General features: G+C 48.0%; 3 protein-coding genes across 4 annotated transcripts; 1 reads left to right on the plus strand and 2 right to left on the minus strand.

The window, feature by feature from the left end:
• Positions 1-8,483: 8,483 nt before the first annotated feature.
• Positions 8,484-11,764, minus strand: psma6l (proteasome 20S subunit alpha 6, like). The gene is made up of 7 exons (XM_037479340.2): positions 11,493-11,764; positions 10,489-10,583; positions 10,138-10,219; positions 9,891-10,046; positions 9,631-9,809; positions 9,441-9,535; positions 8,484-8,962 (listed from the first exon to the last, which is right to left on the minus strand). The coding sequence occupies exons 1-7, from the start codon at positions 11,566-11,568 to the stop codon at positions 8,905-8,907; spliced, it is 741 nt and encodes a 246-aa protein (XP_037335237.1). The 5' UTR covers positions 11,569-11,764; the 3' UTR covers positions 8,484-8,904.
• Positions 11,765-11,949: 185 nt separating this feature from the next.
• LOC119216237 (inositol-tetrakisphosphate 1-kinase-like) lies at positions 11,950-16,029 on the plus strand. 2 transcript variants are annotated; one of them, XM_037468867.2, is made up of 10 exons: positions 11,950-12,143; positions 12,504-12,528; positions 13,577-13,699; positions 13,786-13,903; positions 14,014-14,115; positions 14,217-14,257; positions 14,355-14,520; positions 14,970-15,037; positions 15,186-15,348; positions 15,433-16,029. In XM_037468867.2, exons 1-10 carry the CDS (start codon positions 12,061-12,063, stop codon positions 15,594-15,596), a joined length of 1,053 nt encoding a protein of 350 aa, XP_037324764.2. In that variant the 5' UTR covers positions 11,950-12,060; the 3' UTR covers positions 15,597-16,029. The 2 variants fall into 2 exon arrangements, with proteins under 2 accessions (XP_037324764.2, XP_037324775.2); XM_037468878.2 differs by having other exon boundaries at positions 14,355-14,511.
• A 286-nt stretch (positions 16,030-16,315) lies between these two features.
• On the minus strand, positions 16,316-24,334 carry LOC119216231 (uncharacterized). The gene is made up of 6 exons (XM_037468853.2): positions 24,100-24,334; positions 18,838-18,878; positions 18,668-18,737; positions 18,389-18,454; positions 17,366-18,291; positions 16,316-17,253 (listed from the first exon to the last, which is right to left on the minus strand). Exons 1-6 carry the CDS (start codon positions 24,143-24,145, stop codon positions 17,185-17,187), a joined length of 1,218 nt encoding a protein of 405 aa, XP_037324750.2. The 5' UTR covers positions 24,146-24,334; the 3' UTR covers positions 16,316-17,184.
• Positions 24,335-24,388: the final 54 nt, after the last annotated feature.

Here is a 24,388-nt window from a genome sequence, read left to right on the forward strand (position 1 = left end):
AAGAGAGATGGACTTTTTGTTGTTGTTGTTACGAACCATTTTCTAGATTGGCCTCCTGTAATAATAATGAATAATTAGTGTGGAGGCAGAGGTAGAGAAGGAGGAGAAGGGGGTACAGGCCGGATTAGATGCCGCACAAAGACCACGTTGTTCTGCTTTTTAAATCCCCTTCTGATCCCCAACATGCTCCCTCCGGCCCATTCATCCGTTCATTCACTATACAGTCAATAATAATAATAATAAAAATAATCATCTTAATGCTCTGCCTTGTATCATGTGGGAATGGTTGATTTACGTAACTTTTTTTTGATGTATGAAGTCAGAATGGAAGTGTTTCATATTTGAAATAACATGTTACATCATTGATTTGATTGATTCTTTAGTCATTTACATATTTTTGAAAGGTCATTTCTTTATCACGTCCCTAAATGGTGGCCCCAGACCCCTGGCGTGGGTCCGCTCACCGAGGCGCGTCTCCTCTCTCCGTGCTCGTCTGTCCTGTGCCGTCCTCCGCTGAGAGACAATTTCACAGTGTCCAAAGCCGATTCTCTGCGCTTGTTAATTGAATCGGATTTCTTAAAGTTTAAATTCCACACACACACACACACACACACACACAGACCCACGTAGCTACAGCCCAAACTGTATAAGGGGTTTATCCAGCTCTGTAAAGCCAAAGCGGAGATATAAAGACACACACAGAGCGACAGAGAGACTTTACCGGCGTGTTTCAACGTTTCTAAATCTCGAATAAAATGTGTCTTCGCTTACTGAGGTGAGTACGTGTGGAGGAGGCCTGTGTGTGTGTGTGTGTGTGTGTGTGTGTGTGTGTCGTCTGGATTGCCTCCGTCTCCCGTGGACGCCTCGCCTGCTCACATCCAGGTACGTGTTTGTTTGTTTGTCTGTTTGTTTGTTTGTTTGATTTTGTTTGTTGGTTTTGAGCAGCTACCTGTGGGGAGTCCGAGGACAAGAATGTCCCCGGACCTCCAACTGACAAAAAGAGAGAGAGAGACAGAGAGAGAGAGGGGGGGGGGGGGGGAGAGACTCGGAGCGCGCGACGCAGCGCGCACAGTCGTGCACGAGCACACTTTGTGCACCTGCCTCATATTGAAACATCGTTTTCAAGCACTTTAAATGTTATGAGACTTAAGTCTGAGGGTTATGAGGCCACGAAAAGATTTTGACAAATCAAATGAGCTGATTTTAACTTCATTTCATGCCGGTCTACAAGAAGAAGAACATAAGAAACCCAAAACAGATATACTATTTATCCCAATGCATTGAGAGAAAAAAAACCATCTTATTGGTTGTCCTTTAACCAAAGTGTTTATGCACCAATGAAAAAAGGACATCCATCCGCGGCTCTTTAAATGGATGCTGCTTTTTAATAACTTCCCTTAGCATGACATTTGACCTTTCATTTAGCAAAGCGACTTTCAATAAATGCATTTCAACGGAAACGAGAACGTTTCTTGTTCTTCATTAACGTGATTCCTAATGGATGTAAGGATAGGCCCAAAGTGTACAAATAACACTTGAACCTTTAATTTACCTCTGCAATGATCCCAATCACTGACACATTCTTTTCACTTGTCATATAAAATGACCAAAAATGCAACCTGCAAATCCGCCTTCATGCTTTTTCATGAAACAGAAATTTGATGCACAGATAAACAGCATTGGATTCTTTTGTAGAAATGATTTACGCTCTTTTCTTTTGGTTTTAGTCATAAAAGTGTAATGTTTAGCTTTAGTTTATTTCCCTTTTCAGAATGCATGAATGTGTTTGCTTGTTGCATGACATGTGAGGCTGCTGCTGGACGCACTAGGACCCGGAGGAGACACAAATTAAGGGCAACCAGCACATAAGAGGCTTAGTCCATCTAATCTATACTCCTACACACACACACACACACACACACATACACGCACACGAACGCGCGCGCGCACACACACACACACGCACACACACAGTATTTCATAAAAGTCCCATTTCGAAACAAGCACGCACGTCCCAGAAGGCAAACCCAGCCATTGTATTTTCATTTAGTTTTCATTTTCTGCAAACTCTTAAGTTTTCCCTCGTTGACCTCGAATTGTTCCCTCGTTTGTTGGAGAACACGTCGGCCCATAAGCTGCGCTCCTCTTCATCAGCACCAGCAAGAGGCCGAGAGCACAACTCAGTCCTTTCAGTGGGGGAACAGAGAAAAGAAAAACCTGGTGACCAACCCTTCCTCCATGGGGGGGGGGGGGGGTGTGGGACGTGCATTCTCAATTCTTTAATGTTTCATCAGCTCTTTTCCTCTTAGAAACCAGCTGCTGAACTGAGTTTGAAGCAGAAATGAAGTCTGACGAAGCCATCTGGGCCCTTTTCGTTGGGCCCACATTTGATTTCGTGGAAAAGAGAGTGTTGAAAGAATTCCCAGAATCCTCCTCGGTAAACCAACTGTTGTGGCGTGGAAGGAGGGAAAGGCTTCTGATCATTTGAGGTCCATTATGGAATGATTGTGACACAACATAAACCCAGGCAAAACACCCAAACCTGCACACACACACATTAACACTTGTCCAGCTGTTAAGTACCACTAACATCACATTATTCGATACACAAGTAAACACACACACTGTCTGTGCGTGCACACTGTGGGCTGACGGTGTTTATGTGTACGTGTGACAGCTACCCCCCACACACACGCGCGCGCGCAGAGTTCAGCCGATTTATCATAATATGCTTTATCTGAAAAGTAAGTATCTTACCTCGGGATAAAGGGAGGAAAGAGGGGTTTGTGGCCAGATTGACGGAGGAAGGACGCACAGAAGCGAGCGCTCGCTGCGCGGGGCACCGGGAGCGGCTCCCGGGGCTCCCGGTGCCCCCGGTGCCCCCCCGGGGCTCCGGATCGATCGCTATTGATAAGGTAACGGAGCATTGTGGGGAGGGGGCGGGGAAGGAGGGGAGTGTGTGTGTGTGTGTGTGCGTGTGAAGGCTCATTGTGACGGACCTGCAGCAGGGACCCGCTGCCACTGTGCTGGAAGTTGAGGTACTTGGTGGAAGGAAGAGAACAAGATGCGGAGTGGGACGATAAAACAGAAAGAGAAAAAAAAGTGGAAGAAGTGAGGGGGGAGAGAGGCAGATGGGAACGTGTGTGGGAAGGGGGGGGGAGCGGGGTGAGGGATGGGAGGGGCATTAAGTTTTAAAGAGGTCTCGCTTGGAGTTTTGTGTTTGATTGAACTATTGAATATTTGACAACATGCATCGGGGCGACTCTGTTTAAATTGTTGCGCTATTACCACTTCAGTGTGCGCTGATGTCCTGTGTGTGTGTGTGTGTGTGCGTGTGTGCGTGCGTGCGTGCGTGCCTGTGTGCGTGTATCGAGGTCAGAGTCATTAATGTGATGTGAGGATTACTCTGCATCCACCATGTGTCTCTCTGCACCGAGAACTCCTCTTCAATCAAAGAGGTGAAGGAGCCACACAGGTTACATTAAAACGCCCTGCTGTCACTCTGCCTCTACAGGCCATTACCGCTTGCATAAGTGTGTGTGTATGCAGGAGCACGCATGTGTGTGTGTGTGTGTCCTCTTGGGTTGTTGGCAGACAGCGGAAGGCCCGGCTAAAGATAAACTGCAGTCGTTTATGTGAAGAACACATAATGGTCAAAGCACTGTGCATGTGTAGATATTCATAAACTACTGGTGTAGTGTTACACACTAGCTGCTGCATTCAGCAACAACAATGCACATGACAGAACGGAAATACTGCATGTTTATAATTTGCAGGAGAGAATATGTTTCACATGCACACGTTTTGACCTGCGCATTGCAGAGATGTTCTCTCCCAGTTGTCTCCAGTACCAGTGAGTTGCAAACACTGAAAAAGGGGAATTAAAGTAAAGTAGTAAATGTGAACACAACTTTCCTCATTTTTTAAATTTCCATTGACGCTCTGAAGACATCGTTGATGTGAACCAGCTGAGCGCTCCGGTCAAACCCTTCGGGGGCCTCGTGAGTCGAGGAGCTCCCGGTCAGCGTTTCTCCTCCCTGACCGGCTCTCAGGTGACGAAGACTCAGACGAGATGTTTCCCACTTCGCGTCCTGTGCCTGTGTTACGTCTGGCCTCGCCATCTCGATCAGTTTCACAGTGGACGACCCCCCCGCTGCGTGGATGTGTGTGTCCTGCTGTCTTCTGAGCAGACAGACCTCTAATCCACTGCAGACAGCAGCAGGTGGTGTGTGTGTGTGTGTGTGTTCAGTGTCATCATTTAGCCCCCCCCCTGGACCCCTGTCTGGGGTTTAAGCAAGTTAACACCTGTTCGTGCCTTCATACTCATACACTTGTAATTAAGATGTATGTGCAGTGTTTTATTCTAATAATATATAGAGCATCTTTTGCTTCTTGCATCACTTATTTATTATAATTAGAATCAAACGTATGGCAGCAATGAGTTTGTAAAGTCAAATAATAATTATTGGCTAATTAATTAAATTTGATGAAAATTGTACTTTCTTGTTACTTGTTCTTCTGAGTTTGTATCTTCACTATTGAAATGCACTTATTGTAAGTCGCTTTGGATAAAAACAACAGCTAAATGACATTTAATGTAATGTAATACTTGTATGTTGTTAGAATAAATTCATAAGAAAATCCATATTTTATAAGTCAGTTCAAAACCACTGATTTCTAACAAAATAAAACACATTAATTATGTTGAGTTAAGTTAAAATAAATAAATGGACAGTGGTTCGTTAGCTAATAAAAAGGCCAATTTTATTTTATTCAGGCAGGTGGACAAGGTGCACCGCACATATAGACACACACACACACACACACACACACACACACACACACACACACACACACACACACAGTGTTGAACTATTTAAAACAAAACTCTTATGTGCATCAAAGTGTGGTTTCACATGCGCTGCTTTGTAAATTATTTTTTGTGTGTGTGCGTATGGCGTGGTGCAGTTCCCCCCCCCCCCTCCTACCCAAGCCACCCGCCCCCCACCTGCACCCCCACCACCCATATGGCAGTAGACAGTAGTAATCATGGAAGTGGAGCAACAGGCCCTGAGCCTCACTAATCCTCCGCCACACTCCGCCACGTGCCACACTGATGCATATTCCCCCCCCCCAACACACCCACATACACAGACACACACCCTCGTTTAATGAAGATACTATGCATGCACACATTTATGCACATCAAAAGCACCGATAGAAGGAATGAATCCCTTTCGGTTTGCATGGCTGTGTAAACGAGGCCAGGTGGGATTAACTTCCGTCGTTAGGAACCTTGTGTCAAACGCACGCACATCTTGTGACTCGCAGCCACTATTCGGCATGCGGCATCCGTAATCCCCCCATCGCTCAGTCCATTATGTCCCCCGCGAGGTTCTTTTAAATGCACACCGCTTTTTAAAAAGGGCTTCTCTCGGGTGAAACCCACAACCAGGAAGGGAGCTTTTTACAAATGGCTAAAAAAGCACCTTGCACACACGCTCGCTGCAACACGTAACACACACACAAACACACACACAAAACCTTTTTCACCGTGACGCACAAGGGGAAGGGGCCACAATGGCTCCCTTATTGTTAATTGGCCGTTTAATCCCGAGGAATGCGTCTGATTAGTCCTCGCCGGTGGGTCAGGATCTTGCTCAACACTCTCCTTCACAATGGACGCGCTGTAACAGAGATCTAGGAGAGCCGGTACACACACACACACACACACACACGGACATTGGTACGTGTGTATGTGTGTGTGTGCACTCTCTTACACTCTTACTCTTACATTCAGCTGCATTTTCTTTCATCCAAAAAGATGACGCCAGGGAGAGGAAACATCTGAGCGCGTGTCGCTGAACCACAAAGCAAAGCACGTGTTAGCACTAACATGCGCAACCACAATCCCAACATGCTGTACGGACCTTCTACTCGACTCTGAGCCTCTTCTAAGGCCCACGGTGTTCAGACCTTTTCACGTCAGAAGATGTAAATTCTCAAAAGGAAGCTACGTTTTGATCTGCATCGAATCGATCCAGCCAAAAGGATTCTGGGTTCTTCGCTGACTGGGCCCGGATGCGGCCTTTGGGAGTGCATAGTGCGTGCCGCAGTAGTCTGCATGCACCCCAGGGTCCGTTGTACCCAAACACACCAAAGGGAACTAGAAAAATGCAGCATTTTTTTGACGTTTCTGGTGCATGATGGATAGGAGGAACATACAGAGACGGGACGATGGGCCGGCGAACCGGTCGCAGGTAGAAAGGTCAGGGGTCACGTGGCTCAACGTGCACGAGCTTGTGCGCGCGTGTATGTGTGCTTGTGCGTGTGTGTGTGCTTGTGTGTGTGTGTTCTGTAGGCGGTCCAGGCGGGCTGCATCACTGCTGACACACTGCTGCCGGCAAATCCAGCTTAGTGTGTCTAAAACAGGCCCACGAAATCTGCCGCGGCCCCTAATGCTAGCGCCGCTGTCACCCTCAATCACTCACACACACCTAATCCGCACGCCGTGACCCAGCACACACACACACACACACATTGAACCCGGGTCCACCCGATGCCGCGGGCCCATTCAGCGTGGCAGGCGGACCCGGTACCAGGCGACACCAGCCACAGGGTCAGCATTTTCTTATCAGGGGAGGGAGAAAAAAGGGGGTGATGCAGGGGGAGGAAGTAGGACCAGGAGGAGGAGGAGGAGGAGGAGGAGGAGGTGAACGGGTAGGGTTGGCGCTGGTGCAGGTGGAGCAGCAGGAAAAGTTTCAGCTCAGACTCCCCTTGAAGTGACAATTGTTTCGGGAAGCCGTGTTTTAATGGGCAAACGGACAGTTAGCAAGTGACCCCCCCCAACATGCACTTCATGACGCGGCGCACTGATTGCTGCAGCTTACGTGGAGATTACACGACACAACTCTGAACCGTCTGGTTCTCTCTCTTCCGTGTTCCCTTTTTTCTTATTGTACACACGATGCTAACGGGGATTCTCCTTTTTTTTCTGTTGTTGTTTTTCTTACAGGTCATCGTAAGGACACGCGTCGTCAGACACGAGGACGAAAAGACAGATACATGAGACGTGAATCCTCCGAGTCCCCAGCCCGGAACTCTGTGCAGCATGTCTGTCGTGGTATTCCAAAGGGCCTTTCCACCAAAACGCCTTCGTCTCTGCGTGCACAAGTGCACGGGTTTGATTCATATCTCAGTGTATCTCTCAAGGCCCAGTGAGTTCAAAGTGGACACAGAATTAAGCTTAAGAGGCCTATCGATGCAACTTTAAGGAGACCGATACGAGCCTCTCGGGCATAAATCCTAATTGTGTCTGCCAACAAGCGGTGATCTTTGATGATGATCCTGCGGCTTTGTTCCTTCCCTTGGAATCGGGGATCATTCTGTGATTTGGACGCCACGACTGCAGAACTGCCCCATGCATGTCTACGTGGGTGTTATCTCACTTAGATACTAAGTGTGCAGTAAGCCTAAATTAAGCACCTAAATCCTTGGGGCGAATGTCAGATTTACCTCCACTGTCACAAATCCACAAAGAGGTTATTTGATAACTTTAATTCAAATAATCCCTCGCAGGTAAGTGAGAATAAAGTAAGGTTCCGTTGGTGAGGAATGTAGATATATTCTGTATGGACTCTATGTATGTCATCTTTTTCAATTCTGTAAATGCAAAGTTTTTTCACCCCCTTAATGTGTCGCCTTCTACTTGTAATAAAGTAAAATAAATTCATGATCTGCATCGATAGTTTCGAGTGAATATGCGTGCAACCAGAAATGCTTTTGCATCCGCATTGCAAGTGACATTTGGTAATTGAACAGGACACTGAGCCGTATCCACAGATCGGAGGGTCACTGAAACTCGGACACGGACGCACACGGACACAAAAACACACACACACACACATACGTAACATCCGACACACGATAACCCCCGAAGACTCAGACGTATAGCTGTTTGCGAGTCCAAATAGGTTTTCCCCAAATAGAAAAGTACACGCAGAACTAAACCAAACTGTTCTCAAATGACTCGAGAGGCTGTTACAGTCGCAACACTGCCACCTACAGGCCGTGTGAGGTATCTCAGCATCATCTGCAAGTCGGAAGAACGAATGCGACGAAAGCCTCTCTAATCGCGCCATTTGAATTATGAAACTTTGCGACTATTGTGCCACTGGCGCTAGAACAAGTGGACACGTCTGCATCTGTGTTGCTCATCTCACGTCCTACCAGGGTGTGTTAAGTTGTATTTCTCCCTGAGAGATCACGCCGCTCCGCTCGGACCTAGTCACACGGAGTCCCCTCACTGGCGCCCCCTGCTGTTCAATAAGGGGACTTATAAGGGGATATATCAAGCCTTGGGGAATAAACCCTATTAACTAACTAACTACTTATTATATTATATTTAAGGAGAGGGCTTCTAGTCTTCTCTTCAGTTCTATTTGATTACAACTTTAGTTTTAAAAGGGCAGACAATGATTCTGATGGATGTTTTTATTGCAAGTGTGGAGACACCAAGGCTGCTGTGAGAAAACGAACAGTAAATAAGCTGTATGACAAATATTCTGTACATATAACAGCAGGTAAAGTCTTACAAAAAACTCGGATCCGCAATTCTTCGTATTTCAAACGATACAAACTAGAGTATTTTGGGGTAGAATTTGTTGCTTGTGTTAAAATTGAAACATTGATTTATTATTTCTGTATATTAGGGTTTAATAAAGGCCTAATTGGAATGAGCGTCGACTGAATAGAAATCAAACATGTATTTTTATTAAAAATCAGAGTTTCTTCTCCAGGTGTGCATGATTAATGATCCACTTTTAGAACGTTGCTGCTTAAATGTCCTCTATGAAGCAATGAAAGGCTCGGATGAATCTGGGTCAGAGGTTTGTGACGGCACCTTTACTCCCTTTCTGCGATGGCGATCAGATGGGCTTCAATCTCTGCCTCCGACAGCATCCTGCAGGGAAGAAAACATGAAAATTGTATAATAATACCCCTGTGGACTAAAACAACGATTAAGGACTCAGAGCTGAGAGATGCAAAGCAGATAATAACTTTATATAAACCTTTATTCAAAGGAGCAAAATGAAAAACAACAGAAAAGGAATTGTCTGCATTTTAATAACACTAAAAGATATTGGATTCATTTTTCCAGTGACGCCGTCCATCATCATTAGAGGAAAGCCATCGCACAACTTTTGCTAGGATAATGTGTCGGTCTGCTCTTAAAGGGCCAGCGTGCAGGGTTCGGTGGCCTATAGTTGCAGACAGGTGGACGCTGTGATTGGTTTGTCTGTAGAAACGAGGCGGCTCCTTCCAAGATCACAAGATCAAATCAGCTGATCGCACACTCAACAAAACATTACGTTCCATTACTTCCCATAAAAGAAGGCACGCTGTGTCTTTAAATGATTACACAGCAGGTCTGAGGTCACCTGAACTTAGGTTTCTCCTTGGTGACCACGCCGATCTCCAGCTCGCTGGCCTTGAAGTCCAGGGACAGGACCGAGGACAGACACGTTATCGCCATCTGGAAAAGAGACGCAGAGTCAGGGGAGCACGCTCGAACGCGCGCCACGAGCCTCAGGAACACGGCCCCCCCCCCCCCCCCCCCACCCCCTCTACCTGCACGGCCCTGTCGGGGGTCAGCTCGGGCTTCTTCTTCAGCTTCTTCTCCAGGTAGCTGTTGGCCTCCGCCTGTTTGGCCCCGACCGCCGTGGCTCTGAAGCCGCAGTAGTAGCCCGCCGGGTCGCACTTGAACAGGACGGGACCCTTCTGGGGGTCCATGGCCACCATGATCATGCCTGCGGGGAAGCAGAAGGTCGGAGAAGGAGGCGAGGAAAGGTTCGACGTCATCATTAGGCCAACGGGGCGTTTACACTCACAGCAGCCGAGGGGCCTCATCTCGGCGTTCTGCGTGTAGACCTGGGAGATCTCGGCCAACCGGCGACACAACATGTCCGCCATGATGTCGTAACCAAACTTATATTTCCATTCTCCGGCTTCAGCCCGTGCCCGGTGGACCTGGGAGCGACTGTCCCCTGGACAAAACGAAAGAGGGGGGGGGGCGCATCTGTGTCATCTCCTGCGTGCAATATGACCCCTCCCCCGTGTACCATGTAGGATACATACCGGCGTGCCCAGTCATCACGCAGCCAATGCGAGGGGTCAGTTTGAACATGTTGGTCACGGTGGACGAGTCCAGCAACTTGTCCTGCAGTCGGGGGGGGGGTTGAGGACAAGGACTCTTAACATGAAATGTTATTATCGTGCTGACGTGTCTCAAGGCGAGAGCCTGACGCCGCATTCCATGACAGACGGGATTAGACGCTGGCGTTGCTTGGTAACGCGAGAACTGGCGTCCTGTTCGTCAGCAGCAAGCTGGAGTCACGACTCCTGACACGCTTCACATGAACTCAGATCACCATCCTCCAAGTGTGCGTGTGTGTGTGTGTGTGTGTGTGTTAGCGTGTGGTGTCTCACCTGTATTTTCTTTTGTGTGACCACCACGGCGCTGTCGGTCCCCCGGACCCCCACAGACGTCAGTCCACTCTGCGAGATGGCTTTGAAGGCGTATTCTGCTCGGCGAGCGGAATGTGACACACGGACATGGTGGCGCGTTATTTTTAGGTTTCGATATTCTTCGTTTAATCAGCGGAGAACTCCCCAAAAACAGTGTTTGGTCCATTTGAAGGACAGAACACCAAATAACCGTAACCATTCTAATGATGAAGCCCCTACAGCAGAGGGCTTCACCAGGGGGTCCGCGGAGGTACTGCGGGGGTTCATAAGAACATTTAAAAAATATTTCAATAACTGTTTTAATTTTAATTTTCCCCACAAATTGAAATTTCTTCAGAATCAGAATTGCCTTTAAACACAGATGACACATGAATCCAACATATTGAAGCCACACATCAGGGTCGGACATCTCCCTAGTGTGGGAGTATGTGCGCCATCTACACTTCTATATGTATGTTAGAATTAAAACATAAATCTGTGAATTATAAGTTGTTATTAATTGTTCAGTGTCGTATGGAAGGTTTATAAATGGCACGGCCACCCTCAGGCTACCTTGCACATTAAAAACATGGCACTAGGCCCAAAAACACCATTTTATGCAATTTATATCCTAGGAGGCCCTGCTTTATCTCACCGTTGAAGACCCCAAGGCTTGTCTACAGCTTGCTTCTGAAGCCTTGAGCTCTGCGTTTTAGAGGGTCACAACCTTACTTATTTGGAGGGTGGACATCTGGATACTCGGTGAGATGTTTAGTTTCCTCTCAAACACTTTTACTGTAAACGGAACCGTCGCGTAGTGAAACTAACAAAGAAAAGGACACGAGATGAATGTTTGAGGTTCCTGAGCACAAATCAGGAAGAAGAGTCACTTCCTACCAACGCCGATGGAGCTTTGTTATCAACAGCTGGCCAGCTGTTACCTGTGGTGGTTAGTGATGTGCAGCGGACAGGTGTGTCGCTCTTACCGACTTGGTAGAGGCGGCCGTCCGGGGAGAATATGGTGATGTGTCGGTCGAAACCTGGACTCGAGCCGCGGGACATTTTCCTCTCGCCTCGTGACCTCAGGTGAGTTAACTTAACCTTTCCTTAAATGGTCCCGAAGTGGCGCAGGGTTTTTTTCTTTCTTCTCTTAATTGGTTAGTTGATGGGAAACAGCATGATTTGCAGCCGAAACCTACACGAGAGGCCGAATAATGGAGGAGCTACTTCCCAGATATACGACTTATTTTACTTTCTCTTTCGGTTTATGGCTCCCGGTGGCGGAGGGGGGAGGGGGTGCGGTGATACCGGCCTATTGGAAGGCAGCAATAAGGAAGTTAAGTGACTCTACTAGTTTGACCGACACCCCCCCCCTCCTCCCTCCTCCCTCCCTCCCCTCTGTGTTCCACCTGTGCAACTGGAAACGCGCGTCTTTCCAGACGCTCACATCGCGTCGGCATAAATACGAGGGGGAGGGCCGAAGGGAGAGCAACGAGGCTCCGACACCAGACATCCGCCTCTCCGCGTCCGACTCCCGGGTGGCTCAGCCGCCAGATGTCGGTCCGCCGGGTGGGCTTCTGCCTGAGCGAGAAGAAGCGCAGGAGGATGAACCTGGACGCCTTCGCTGCCTTCTGTGCGTAAGTTGAAGCTTAAATTTATTTATTTTTTGTAATTAAAAAAGTGACTAGAGAGAGTGTGGGGGTAAAGGGAATGCTCCCCCCCCCCTTCAGGTTCTCTTAGGGGGGGTTTCATTGTATTTTACCCAACAGGTTTCTCAGTTAGAGGGCGTTTAAATGTGGTACCAACACCCCAGCTGTAATCACGTGTTTCCCAGTTGTGCAACTCTTTATCAGCATGAATGATTGATGAGCTATATTGCTGCGAGGCAAGCCCTATCCACTGCCCCCCCCCCTCACCCCCTGCTCATGTGACTCCTGTTTTATCATCTCCATTCAATTTTAAACATAATTTTAGTATTTTCTTTTCCTTTTTCGCAGGGGCCACGGAGTGGAAGTGGTGGAGGTGAGTTCTGTTTTTCCTCACCTACACGTAAAATCAATGAATTCTTGAACATTTATAACCGGGGCGTGATGGAAAGGTGGAGTTTGAGCTCTAAAATGAGGAAGTGTGTGTGTGCTTATCGTGAAAAATGCTGGTAGCCTCCCGCATGCTTTTCTTTGCCTGGATTCCAGAAAACAGACACAATATAATCATTAAATGCTAGAGGTTAAACAGTTAAACAGTAGGGTTGTGGCACACACACACACACACACTTATGTCACGTACAGGTGTCCACGTCTCTAGTAATCAATGTCACAGCCACCTGCAGCCGCCCTGCTGCGATCTGCTCGGTGACCATGAACAATGGCAACAATGTAACAGCTCAGACGTCGCATGTTGGCGTGTGACCGTCTGCACACGGGACACCCTCAGCCTGCGGGCTGCATGGCTGTGAACCCGGTCCAGAGTTCAGTTGAAGCGAACAACGCAGCGCCGGAACTGGTTTTCAGGGGACACCCTTTAAAAAAATGTTTCCACGGTGACTTGAAAATGAGAAACACACCATTCAGGTAATCCTGAACAAGAAGTTGACATAAACAGACTCGGAGTTTATACTGCAAAAGAACTTTGTGCGTGTGTCGCAACGTGAGACGACTCTCTGAGCGGACAACATGGCCGACACCTGTGAGTGGAAACGGCTGCGGGCGCCGGCAGCAAGTCTTGGCGGCGTTCGGGTCCGGCGGGTCCGGCTGGTTGGTCCCCACGCCGGCTTTTTTCCCAACATGTGTAGATTAGTGCCCTTGATGGTGCACATGAAAAGGACTCGTGCGGGCCACAGGCGTGACCAATAAGACGAACCCTGGCGCGGGAGCAGAGCCACAGGCCGTGTTGGTAGTTACACCTGCTTTTCTTGCCGTGACTCGTGACCTTTGATTTGTGGTAAAGGCTTTTTCATTACGTGCACACCGAAGCAGGATCACATCATTAATTGTGGGACCAGTCTTCACACATTTGCACACATTACCCACATTACCTGTGCTGTGTGAAAGGGTCATTTCTCGTCCGTCAGATCGACCTCACTCGACCTCTGGTGCACCAGGGACCCTTTGACATCATCGTCCACAAGCTCTCCGATGTCATCGTGGAGGCCGAGCGCGACAGCCAATCACAGCGGGTCCTCGCGGACTTCCAGGTAACGATGCCGGTTTTCTGTTCCTCGCTCGTTAAGGAGCGCGTTTTGTTAATCAGAAGAACCCGGTTCCCTTCCTACGTTTGCAGAGCTACGTGTCGGCTCATCCGGCCACAGTTCTTCTGGACCCTCTGCCCGCCATGACCCGGCTCCTGGACCGCTTTGCCTCTTACCGGATCATGAGCCGTCTGCACGATTCCCTCAGAGGTAGAAGTGCGGCTTTTCGCAGGGTTGTGCGTTGTTTTGCTTTTTTCGGCTCCGGCTTGCGGATGCCTTCGTCAACCCTCGGGTCTCTTGTCGTGTGGTGCCCCCTGCAGATTGGTGCATCTGCAGTCCTCCGTACCTGGAGATCCACAGCGACAGTGACCTGCCTTCCATTCAGCAGGCGTTGATGACCCAGGGCTTGAGCTTCCCTCTCAGTCAGTTTTCACTCTCTACCTGCCTTTCACTTTGTCACTTTATTAAGGTCTCATTTGCTCAATGTTGTGTTGCTTTCCCTTTGTCCCCCCCCCCCTCCTAGTTTGTAAAACCAGAGTGGCACACGGCTCGCTTTCCCACGAGGTGAGGTTCTCTGCTTGGACGTTTAACTTCCTCGAGGCGGTCTTTCTGCTCTCGGTCCGTTTGTTAACGTCGGCGGCATCGTCTGTGTGAGTTGCAGATGTCTCTGATCTTCGGCGCAGACGGACTGGCCGACGTCCGTCCTCCCTGTGTCCTCCAGAGCTTCGTCAGCCACGGGGCCGTCCTGCACAAGGTGTTTGTGGTGGGAGACCAACACTTCTGCGTGAAGAGGCCTTCGCTCAAGAACTTCCCCTCAGGTCCCTGTGGTCAGTCTTTATATACGTTAGATATTTACAGGCCTTTCCTTGTCCTTTTACTTTATTTCCTTCCTCCTTTTCCTTTTATCCCTTTGCCAACGTTCCTTCTCTTTACTTTCTGGTCCTTCTGATTTTATCCCCATTCAAGCTTGTCCTTTCCCTTATTCCCCCTTCTGTCCTTTTCTTTTCCGCCCCTCGCTTCCCTTCCTTGTTATTTTATTTTCTCTTCTTTCCCCTTTCCTCCCATTACTTTTATTCTCCTTCTCTTCACTTTCTTCTTGTTTGGTTTTCATTCCCTTTCTATCCCCCATCTGTCTTTACCTTGCCTGTCCACTACATTTCCTCCCATCATTCTCTTTACTTTACCTTTTTATTTTTCCATAGTTCCATCGACTATGTATACCTTTCCTTCTTTGTCTTATGTCACTTCCTTTGCTGAATTGGTTCTCTGCATACAGACAGGAAGACCATCTTCTTTAACAGCCATCAGGTGTCCAAGCCGGAGTCAAACTCTCATCTCACAGCAGTAAGTGACAATTCTTTATCAAAACCCATTCGCTCTCATGGATGTCCCAATACACACAATACAATACATTGGTAAAACACAACTTAATTGTTTGACATTTGACCAAACGTCTCCCCCCCCCCCCCCCCCCCCCCCCCCGGTGCCCAAGCTGGACGAGCAGAAGCCGGGCCTCCCTCCTCCCAGCTCCGAGGCCGTGGCCGCCCTGGTGCGAGAGCTGCGGGCTCGGCTCGGCATGGCCTTGTTCGGCGTGGACGTCATCGTCGACGTTCACACGCACACCCTCACCGCCATCGACATCAACATCTTCCCAGGTACCGACGCCGCGGGCACCGGCGGCCGCACGTGGCGAGAAGCACCGGCCTGCATTGACACACTCTCTCTCTCTCTCTCTACAGGCTACGAGGGGGTGCCACAGTTTTTCTCCTCCCTGCTCAGCCACATCCAGTCGGTGTTGGACCGGCAGGCGTCTGCCGGCCCCCGGGGGGCCAATCCACCCGAGTCCATGCAGGCCGCAGGAGGTCTGTCAGGAGGTCTGTCTCCTGCAGAGGTCGACCTCTAAGTCCCCCCCCCCCCCCCCCTCCAACGGAGACGCCGTGGATTGGACCGGGTCTCACCAGCCGAACCCTTTTCCCTTTGGACCAAACACAGTCGTTTCCGAGACTTTGCTTCTGTTGAAATATGTTATTTATACGTAATCTTTGATACGATTTGAACTGGAAACTGTATCCACTGTAAATTACACAAATAATTTTGTGCCTTCAAGTGATTTTTACTGTTTTTACAAATCAAACAGATGACACATAATGGTTTAATACACTTTCCCTTTATTGATTGAAGCGTAGAAGAAGATACAGCCGGCACAAAATACAGCAATGTGATTGGCCAGTAATATTTTAAACAGTGTTTTTCTTAATATTTTTTCACCTTGTTATTCGAAAAGTCCTCTATACCCTTTAGTGGACCCCCCCCCCCCCCCCCATTTTTTTCCCCTACATTTTTCTTGCTCGCCTGTAAGATACTTTGTGGAAATAGGTTTGCACTAGAAAAAAGAAAGCTACACTACATTATCATCTTTGCAATGGACGGTAATGATGTCATCAGTGTTGCCTGGCGATGTGTCTTATCTTCACGTGTTTACACAAGCTGACCAACCAGCGATCAAAATGCATTGTAAGATTTGTAAATCTTGGCTGTGTAGAAAAAAGAGAGATTATGTCTGCTATACGAGTACTCTATGATGTACTTTGATTAAAATATTAAAACACATGAAATAATTCAGTATTTGACTAATTATTGCATTCGCATGTGCTGTCTCTATTGTGTTATTGCAGTAAACGGGCCTCCGGTGGTTAACCCTGTGAATCCTGCACTGTGTGCACTTGCACCCAGTGTCCTCTTGGGGGCGCTGTCTCACGACCTTGGCTTACAGACTTTGATATCTGATATTTACGCAAATAAACCCCCCCCCGCTGAGCATTCAGCATTCGGCGCTACGGTGCACGCTTGCTGTTACCGAAAAAAGACAACAAAATGGCTTTTAGTGACTCCCTCCTCCCTCGTTTCCTCCTTGGCTTGTTAAGATAAAGAGTGCAAAGCTGGCTGAGGAACCCGGGGGTGACACTTTTAGACCTTGTAAGCTCTAAGTACGTAGCATCCTGAGGCCAACCCACGCCGAAGACACCCTCGTGTCACCCTGGTTCGCCACAAACAGTCTGGTTTTTAACAGTGCGAGAGCCAAAAGAAACGCTATCCTTCGTCTCTATGTCAGAGAAATATAGACTTGTGTATAGAAACATCAGAAATACCAATAGTTAACAGTCAAAATAGCAGGAACACACACATAAGTCATCAGTTATTGCACAAAATATATATATATATATCATAGTACACACATTTACTTCTAGGAGGGGTTCTGTTTTCCCCATCGCAAGGAGGGAAAACGCGTCTCTCGACGGCCTTTTCCAGGTGACGTGAAGACGTTTCTACTGTCGGCCTTCTGTGGGGATCTGAAGGCTGTGAGATGGGAAACGGGTGAGCTGAACGTGTGACTGTGACAGGCTGAAAGGGTTCTCAGTCTGCTGTGTGTGCGCGTGTGTGTGTGCGTGTGTGTGTGTGTGCATGCGCGTGTGTGTGCGTGTGTGTGTGTCTCATCCTCTGCGAAGCTCCCTCAGCTCCGCGGCGACTTTGCGCAACTCGGCTTCGATCTCCAGCAGCTCCTGTGGGCAGAACATGTGAGAGTGTGTGATCCAGGAGACGCTGTGACGGCCTCCTTCACGCATCTACCAAACAATTCATCTGCGATTTGTCGTTTTTTGGGGTTTTTTTTACCTCTCCTTCATCTTCTTCGGCCTCACCCTCCTCATCGTCGTCCTCCGCCTGCCCGTCCCCGTCCTCTCTGACGTATTCACCCTCGTCTTCCTCGTCGCCGTCTTCGCCCTCCTCATCCGCGCCCTCGTACCTCTCGCGCTCAAACTGCTGCGTGGCTTCGTCGCTGGCTTTCTCCATCACTCTCTTCTGCTGCGGCTCCTTCGCCTCGGCCGCCGCCGCCTCCTCCTTCTCCCTGACTTCGTTCTCCGCTTTCTCGCCGGGCTCCTTGTCGTCTTCGCCCTCCTTCTTCTCCTCCGCCGTCCGCTGACCCTCGGCGTCCTCTTTCTGCCCACCGTGCGTCTCCTGCTCCTCCTCCTTTGCCCGTTTCATCTTCCGGACGAGTTCGTCCAGCTCCTCCTGCTTCTCCTTCCGCTCCCTCTCGCGCCCCAGCTTGCTCTCGCTCTCCTGCTCTTTGAGAATCTCCTTCAGCTCCTTCTCCACCTTCTCCCGCTCCACCATCAGCTCCACCTCATTCTTCCTCCTCTCCTCGATCCTCTGCTTCTGCGACTCCTCTGCCGGGTCTCCCTCCTTGACTTTGTCCTCCTTTTCCTTCTTCCCCTCCTCCGGGGCAGGGTCTTTCTGGGTCTCCCTCTTCTTCACGGCCTCGTAGCGCTTCTTCTTCAGCTCCTTCAGCAGTTCTTTGAGCTCTTCGTCGTTCCTCTCCTCTTTCCCTTTCTTGGTAATCTCCTCAGCCAGCAGCTCCTCAAGCTCCCTGGCTTGCTCCTCGTCCTTGTCCCCCCCACTGTCTCCGACTCGCGGCTCCTCCATCATCTTCTCCCGGTTGTCGCCTTCGTCCTCCTTGGGGGGGGAGGTCACGCCTCGCTCCTCCTGCTCAAAGTCGCCGTCGGCGGCCAGGTTGTCCCCGTATCGCCGCTTCTCGTCCGTCTCTGCAGGGGGTTCAGTGAGATTTAGTATCGCGGCGTCTCACCTGTCTCACAAAAAGGCCTTAAAGGGGATTTTGTGTGGGTGTGGATTTGGGCGCACCATCGTCAGCCAGCCTCTGCAGCTCCCTCAGCAGACCCTGGTGTCTTTGCACTTCGTCAAGTTCCTCTGCAGGAATGACGACACGCTTCAATAACAGCATAGCAAAGACAACCAAAACGCACCAAAAAGACAGAATACAAACAAGTCCCAAGTTGCTGTTTTCCTTGTACAATAAGGCAGAAGACAAAAATATATATTAAACTTTTAAATAAAAAAAAATATTTAGCTTAAATGCTTTTTATTTTTGAGTGTTGGGGAGCAGATGATGAGTGATGTCACCTGCGAGCTGCGGGCCACACTGGTGTTGCGGCCCGTCTTCGTTCAGGGTCTCCTGAATAATGCATTCAACCTGCAGAGGTACGGTACAGAAAGTTGCTTAGAAAATAATAACAACAAAATAAAAAATAAACTGAATGATCGGGTAAAATCAATGGGGACTTGTGTCTGACCTTTGCATCATCCAGGGGCGAGGTCACTGGCCGGCTTCCCACTGAGAACACAAATCGATGCGCTTAGCATTTCTGAATCAGCAGAAAAGCTGCACAAACAAACGCCACGGAGGAACTGGAGGGGAGGAGCAGTTCCCTTAAGCACGGTTCCCTCGGAGAAGCGACGCAGCAAAGGAGCTTACCCCCCCCCCCCACCCCCCTCCCCTCTCTCTCCTCGCGATGCAGAGATTCCCAAAGGCTCTGGCTCACAGGTAGTTTCCCACCAGGGCTAAAATCAGTCACCAACCCCCTACCTGCCAGCAGATCATTAAAGGCACACAAAGCTCATCGGCGCCTTTATTTCTCACAGCTGAGGGGCTGCAATTTGTGACCAAACGAGGAACAAATACAAACATGTCGATTTAAAAAGAAAGATGGGAGCAGCAATCTTGGAATGATTCAGCATTTAGAGGTACAATAAGATTTGGTATTACACAGTTGTATTTGGTGTGGGTGTGTCTCCTGTGCTCTAAGTAGGTTAACTCATTGTGTTGCTGTTATAACACCACTGCAGACTGCTCACTGTCCTATTTACATCCGCCCGTCTCCGTGGAAGCAGACTTCCCTCTCATATCAACACTTGACGGTGGAATACACTGAAACTCAATTACACGCTCTCTCACCACCGCCGGTGCACGTAACCACGTGCACGAATCCACCCACCTGTGTTTCAGTTGCTTTTCAATAGAATAGGGTTTTTTAGTCAAAAGAAAATATTATGAAACCATGTATCTGTCCAATAGAATCTTATTATGACGCATTGTATCTGTCCGATAGAGTCTTCTTAGGACGCATTGTATCTGCCCTATAGTCTTATTAGGACGCCTTGTATTTGCCCCATAGAGTCTTATTAGGACGCCTTGTATTTGCCCCATAGAGTCTTATTATGACACCTTGTATCTGCCCTATAGAGTCTTCTTAGGACGCATTGTATCTGGCCTATAGAGTCTTATTAGGACGCCTTGTATCTGCCCTATAGAGTCTAATTAGGACGCCTTGTATCTGCCCCATATAGTTGTATTATGACGCCTTGTATCTGCCCTATAGAGTCTTATTATGACGCCTTGTATCTGCCCCATAGAGTCTTATTATGACACCTTGTATCTGCCCCATAGAGTCTTATTATGACACCTTGTATCTACCCCATAGAGTCTTCTTAGGACGCATTGTATCTGCCCCATAGAGTCTTCTTAGGACGCATTGTATCTACCCCATAGAGTCTAATTAGGACACCTTGTATCTGCCCTATAGAGTCTTATTAGGACGCCTTGTATTTGCCCCATAGAGTCTTATTAGGACGCCTTGTATTTGCCCCATAGAGTCTTATTATGACACCTTGTATCTGCCCTATAGAGTCTTATTAGGACGCCTTGTATCTGCCCCATAGAGTCTTATTAGGACGCCTTGTATTTGCCCCGTAGAGTCTTATTATGACACCTTGTATCTGCCCTATAGAGTCTTATTAGGACACCTTGTATCTGCCCTATAGAGTCTTATTAGGACGCCTTGTATCTGCCCCATAGAGTCTTATTATGACGTCTTGTATCTGCTCCATAGAGTCTTATTATGACACCTTGTATTTGCCCCATAGAGTCTTCTTAGGACGCATTGTATCTGCCCCATAGAGTCTTATTAGGACGCCTTGTATCTGCCCTATAGAGTCTTATTATGACGCCTTGTATCTGCCCCATAGAGTATTATTATGATGCCTTGTATCTGCCCCATAGAGTCTTATTATGACGCCTTGTATCTGCCCTATAGAGTCTTATTATGACGCCTTGTATCTGCCTCATAGAGTCTTATTATGACGCCTTGTATCTGCCCCATAGAGTCTAATTAGGACGCCTTGTATCTGCCCTATAGAGTCTTGTTATGACGCCTTGTATCTGCCCTATAGAGTGTTATTATGACGCCTTGTATCTGCCCCATAGAGTCTTATTATGACGCCTTGTATCTGCCCCATAGAGTCTTCTTAGGAGGCATTGTATCTGCCCCATAGAGTCTAATTAGGACGCCTTGTATCTGCCCTATAGAGTCTTATTAGGACGCCTTGTATTTGCCCCATAGAGTCTTATGACACCTTGTATCTGGCCTATAGAGTCTTAGGACGCATTGTATCTGCCCCATAGTCTTATTAGGACGCCTTGTATTTGCCCCATAGAGTCTTATTATGACACCTTGTATCTGCCCTATAGAGTCTTATTAGGACGCCTTGTATCTGAGTCTTATTATGACGCCTTGTATCTGCCCCATAGAGTCTAATTAGGACGCCTTGTATCTGAGTCTTATTAGGACACCTTGTATCTGCCCCATAGAGTCTTATTATGACACCTTGTATCTGCCCCATAGAGTCTTATTATGACGCCTTGTATCTGCCCTATAGAGTCTTATTAGGACGCCTTGTATCTGAGTGTTATTATGACGCCTTGTATCTGCCCCATAGAGTCTAATTAGGACGCCTTGTATCTGAGTCTTATTAGGACACCTTGTATCTGCCCCATAGAGTCTTATTATGACACCTTGTATCTGCCCCATAGAGTCTTCTTAGGACGCATTGTATCTGCCCCATAGAGTCTAATTAGGACGCCTTGTATCTGCCCTATAGAGTCTTATTATGACGCCTTGTATCTGCCTCATAGAGTCTTCTTAGGACGCATTGTATCTGCCCCATAGAGTCTTATTATGACGCCTTGTATCTGCCCTATAGAGTCTTATTATGACGCCTTGTATCTGCCTCATAGAGTCTTCTTAGGATGCATTGTATCTGCCCCATAGAGTCTTATTAGGACGCATTGTATCTGCCCCATAGAGTCTAATTAGGACGCCTTGTATCTGCCCTATAGAGTCTTATTAGGACGCCTTGTATCTGAGTCTTATTAGGACACCTTGTATCTGCCCCATAGAGTCTTATTATGACACCTTGTATCTGCCCCATAGAGTCTTCTTAGGACGCATTGTATCTGCCCCATAGAGTCTAATTAGGACGCCTTGTATCTGCCCTATAGAGTCTTATTATGACGCCTTGTATCTGCCTCATAGAGTCTTCTTAGGACGCATTGTATCTGCCCCATAGAGTCTTATTATGACGCCTTGTATCTGCCCTATAGAGTCTTATTATGACGCCTTGTATCTGCCTCATAGAGTCTTCTTAGGACGCATTGTATCTGCCCCATAGAGTCTTATTAGGACGCATTGTATCTGCCCCATAGAGTCTAATTAGGACGCCTTGTATCTGCCCTATAGAGTCTTAATATGACGCCTTGTATCTGCCTCATAGAGTCTTCTTAGGACGCATTGTATCTGCCCCATAGAGTCTTATTAGGACGCCTTGTATCTGCCTCATAGAGTCTTATTAGGACGCCTTGTATCTGCACCATAGAGTCTTATTAGGACGCCTTGTATCTGCACCATAGAGTCTTATTAGGACGCCTTGTATCTGCCCCATAGAGTCTTATTATGACACCTTGTATCTGCCCCATAGAGTCTTCTTAGGACGCATTGTATCTGCCCCATAGAGTCTAATTAGGACGCCTTGTATCTGCCCTATAGAGTCTTATTATGACGCCTTGTATCTGCCTCATAGAGTCTTCTTAGGACGCATTGTATCTGAGTCTTCTTAGGACGCATTGTATCTGCCCCATAGAGTCTAATTAGGACGCCTTGTATCTGAGTCTTATTAGGACACCTTGTATCTGCCCCATAGAGTCTTATTATGACACCTTGTATCTGCCCCATAGAGTCTTCTTAGGACGCATTGTATCTGCCCCATAGAGTCTAATTAGGACGCCTTGTATCTGCCCTATAGAGTCTTATTATGACGCCTTGTATCTGCCTCATAGAGTCTTCTTAGGACGCATTGTATCTGCCCCATAGAGTCTTATTATGACGCCTTGTATCTGCCCTATAGAGTCTTATTATGACGCCTTGTATCTGCCTCATAGAGTCTTCTTAGGACGCATTGTATCTGCCCCATAGAGTCTTATTAGGACGCATTGTATCTGCCCCATAGAGTCTAATTAGGACGCCTTGTATCTGCCCTATAGAGTCTTAATATGACGCCTTGTATCTGCCTCATAGAGTCTTCTTAGGACGCATTGTATCTGCCCCATAGAGTCTTATTAGGACGCCTTGTATCTGCCTCATAGAGTCTTATTAGGACGCCTTGTATCTGCACCATAGAGTCTTATTAGGACGCCTTGTATCTGCACCATAGAGTCTTATTAGGACGCCTTGTATCTGCCCCATAGAGTCTTATTATGACACCTTGTATCTGCCCCATAGAGTCTTCTTAGGACGCATTGTATCTGCCCCATAGAGTCTAATTAGGACGCCTTGTATCTGCCCTATAGAGTCTTATTATGACGCCTTGTATCTGCCTCATAGAGTCTTCTTAGGACGCATTGTATCTGAGTCTTCTTAGGACGCATTGTATCTGCCCCATAGAGTCTAATTAGGACGCCTTGTATCTGAGTCTTATTAGGACACCTTGTATCTGCCCCATAGAGTCTTATTATGACACCTTGTATCTGCCCCATAGAGTCTTCTTAGGACGCATTGTATCTGCCCCATAGAGTCTAATTAGGACGCCTTGTATCTGCCCTATAGAGTCTTATTATGACGCCTTGTATCTGCCTCATAGAGTCTTCTTAGGACGCATTGTATCTGCCCCATAGAGTCTTATTATGACGCCTTGTATCTGCCCTATAGAGTCTTATTATGACGCCTTGTATCTGCCTCATAGAGTCTTCTTAGGACGCATTGTATCTGCCCCATAGAGTCTTATTAGGACGCATTGTATCTGCCCCATAGAGTCTAATTAGGACGCCTTGTATCTGCCCTATAGAGTCTTATTATGACGCCTTGTATCTGCCTCATAGAGTCTTCTTAGGACGCATTGTATCTGCCCCATAGAGTCTTATTAGGACGCCTTGTATCTGCCTCATAGAGTCTTATTAGGACGCCTTGTATCTGCACCATAGAGTCTTATTAGGACGCCTTGTATCTGCCCCATAGAGTCTTATTAGGACGCGCTCGGTCTCGCCTCTTGCAGCCTTCTCTATTGACGGTTACGCGCCGGTAGAAACGGTAACACGGGCTACAGATGAGGCTCTTCTCCGGCTTAGCTGCTCGCATTTTGTAGCGTCATTTCATACATAGCGACTAGCGAGCGCACACGCACGCGTGCTGAAGCGGTTGAACGCACGTGATTAATAGCCCACTTACCCCCGACGGCAGCCCAGAGAAAAACCGCAGTTATCAGAAGCCCCATAGGATCCAGAAAGTGCGGTTCCTGCAGGAGATAACCTTGAGAATAACGGACCGGATCTTCTTTACACACCCGCCGAGCCGAGCGAGGTGGAGTCGTGCGTGTGTGTGTGTATGTGTATGTATGTGTGTGAGAGCGCGTGCGTGCGTGTGCGTCAGCTGACTTGAGAGCAGATCAGAGCCCTGTGACGGTGCCAGGGACGTCTGTCGGCTGCCTTCTACTTAAGGGGTGTGTTAACAATATGTG

The sequence above is a fragment of the Pungitius pungitius genome, chromosome 3 (genome assembly GCF_949316345.1).
Source record: "Pungitius pungitius chromosome 3, fPunPun2.1, whole genome shotgun sequence".
In the NCBI taxonomy this organism is placed as follows: domain Eukaryota; kingdom Metazoa; phylum Chordata; class Actinopteri; order Perciformes; family Gasterosteidae; genus Pungitius; species Pungitius pungitius.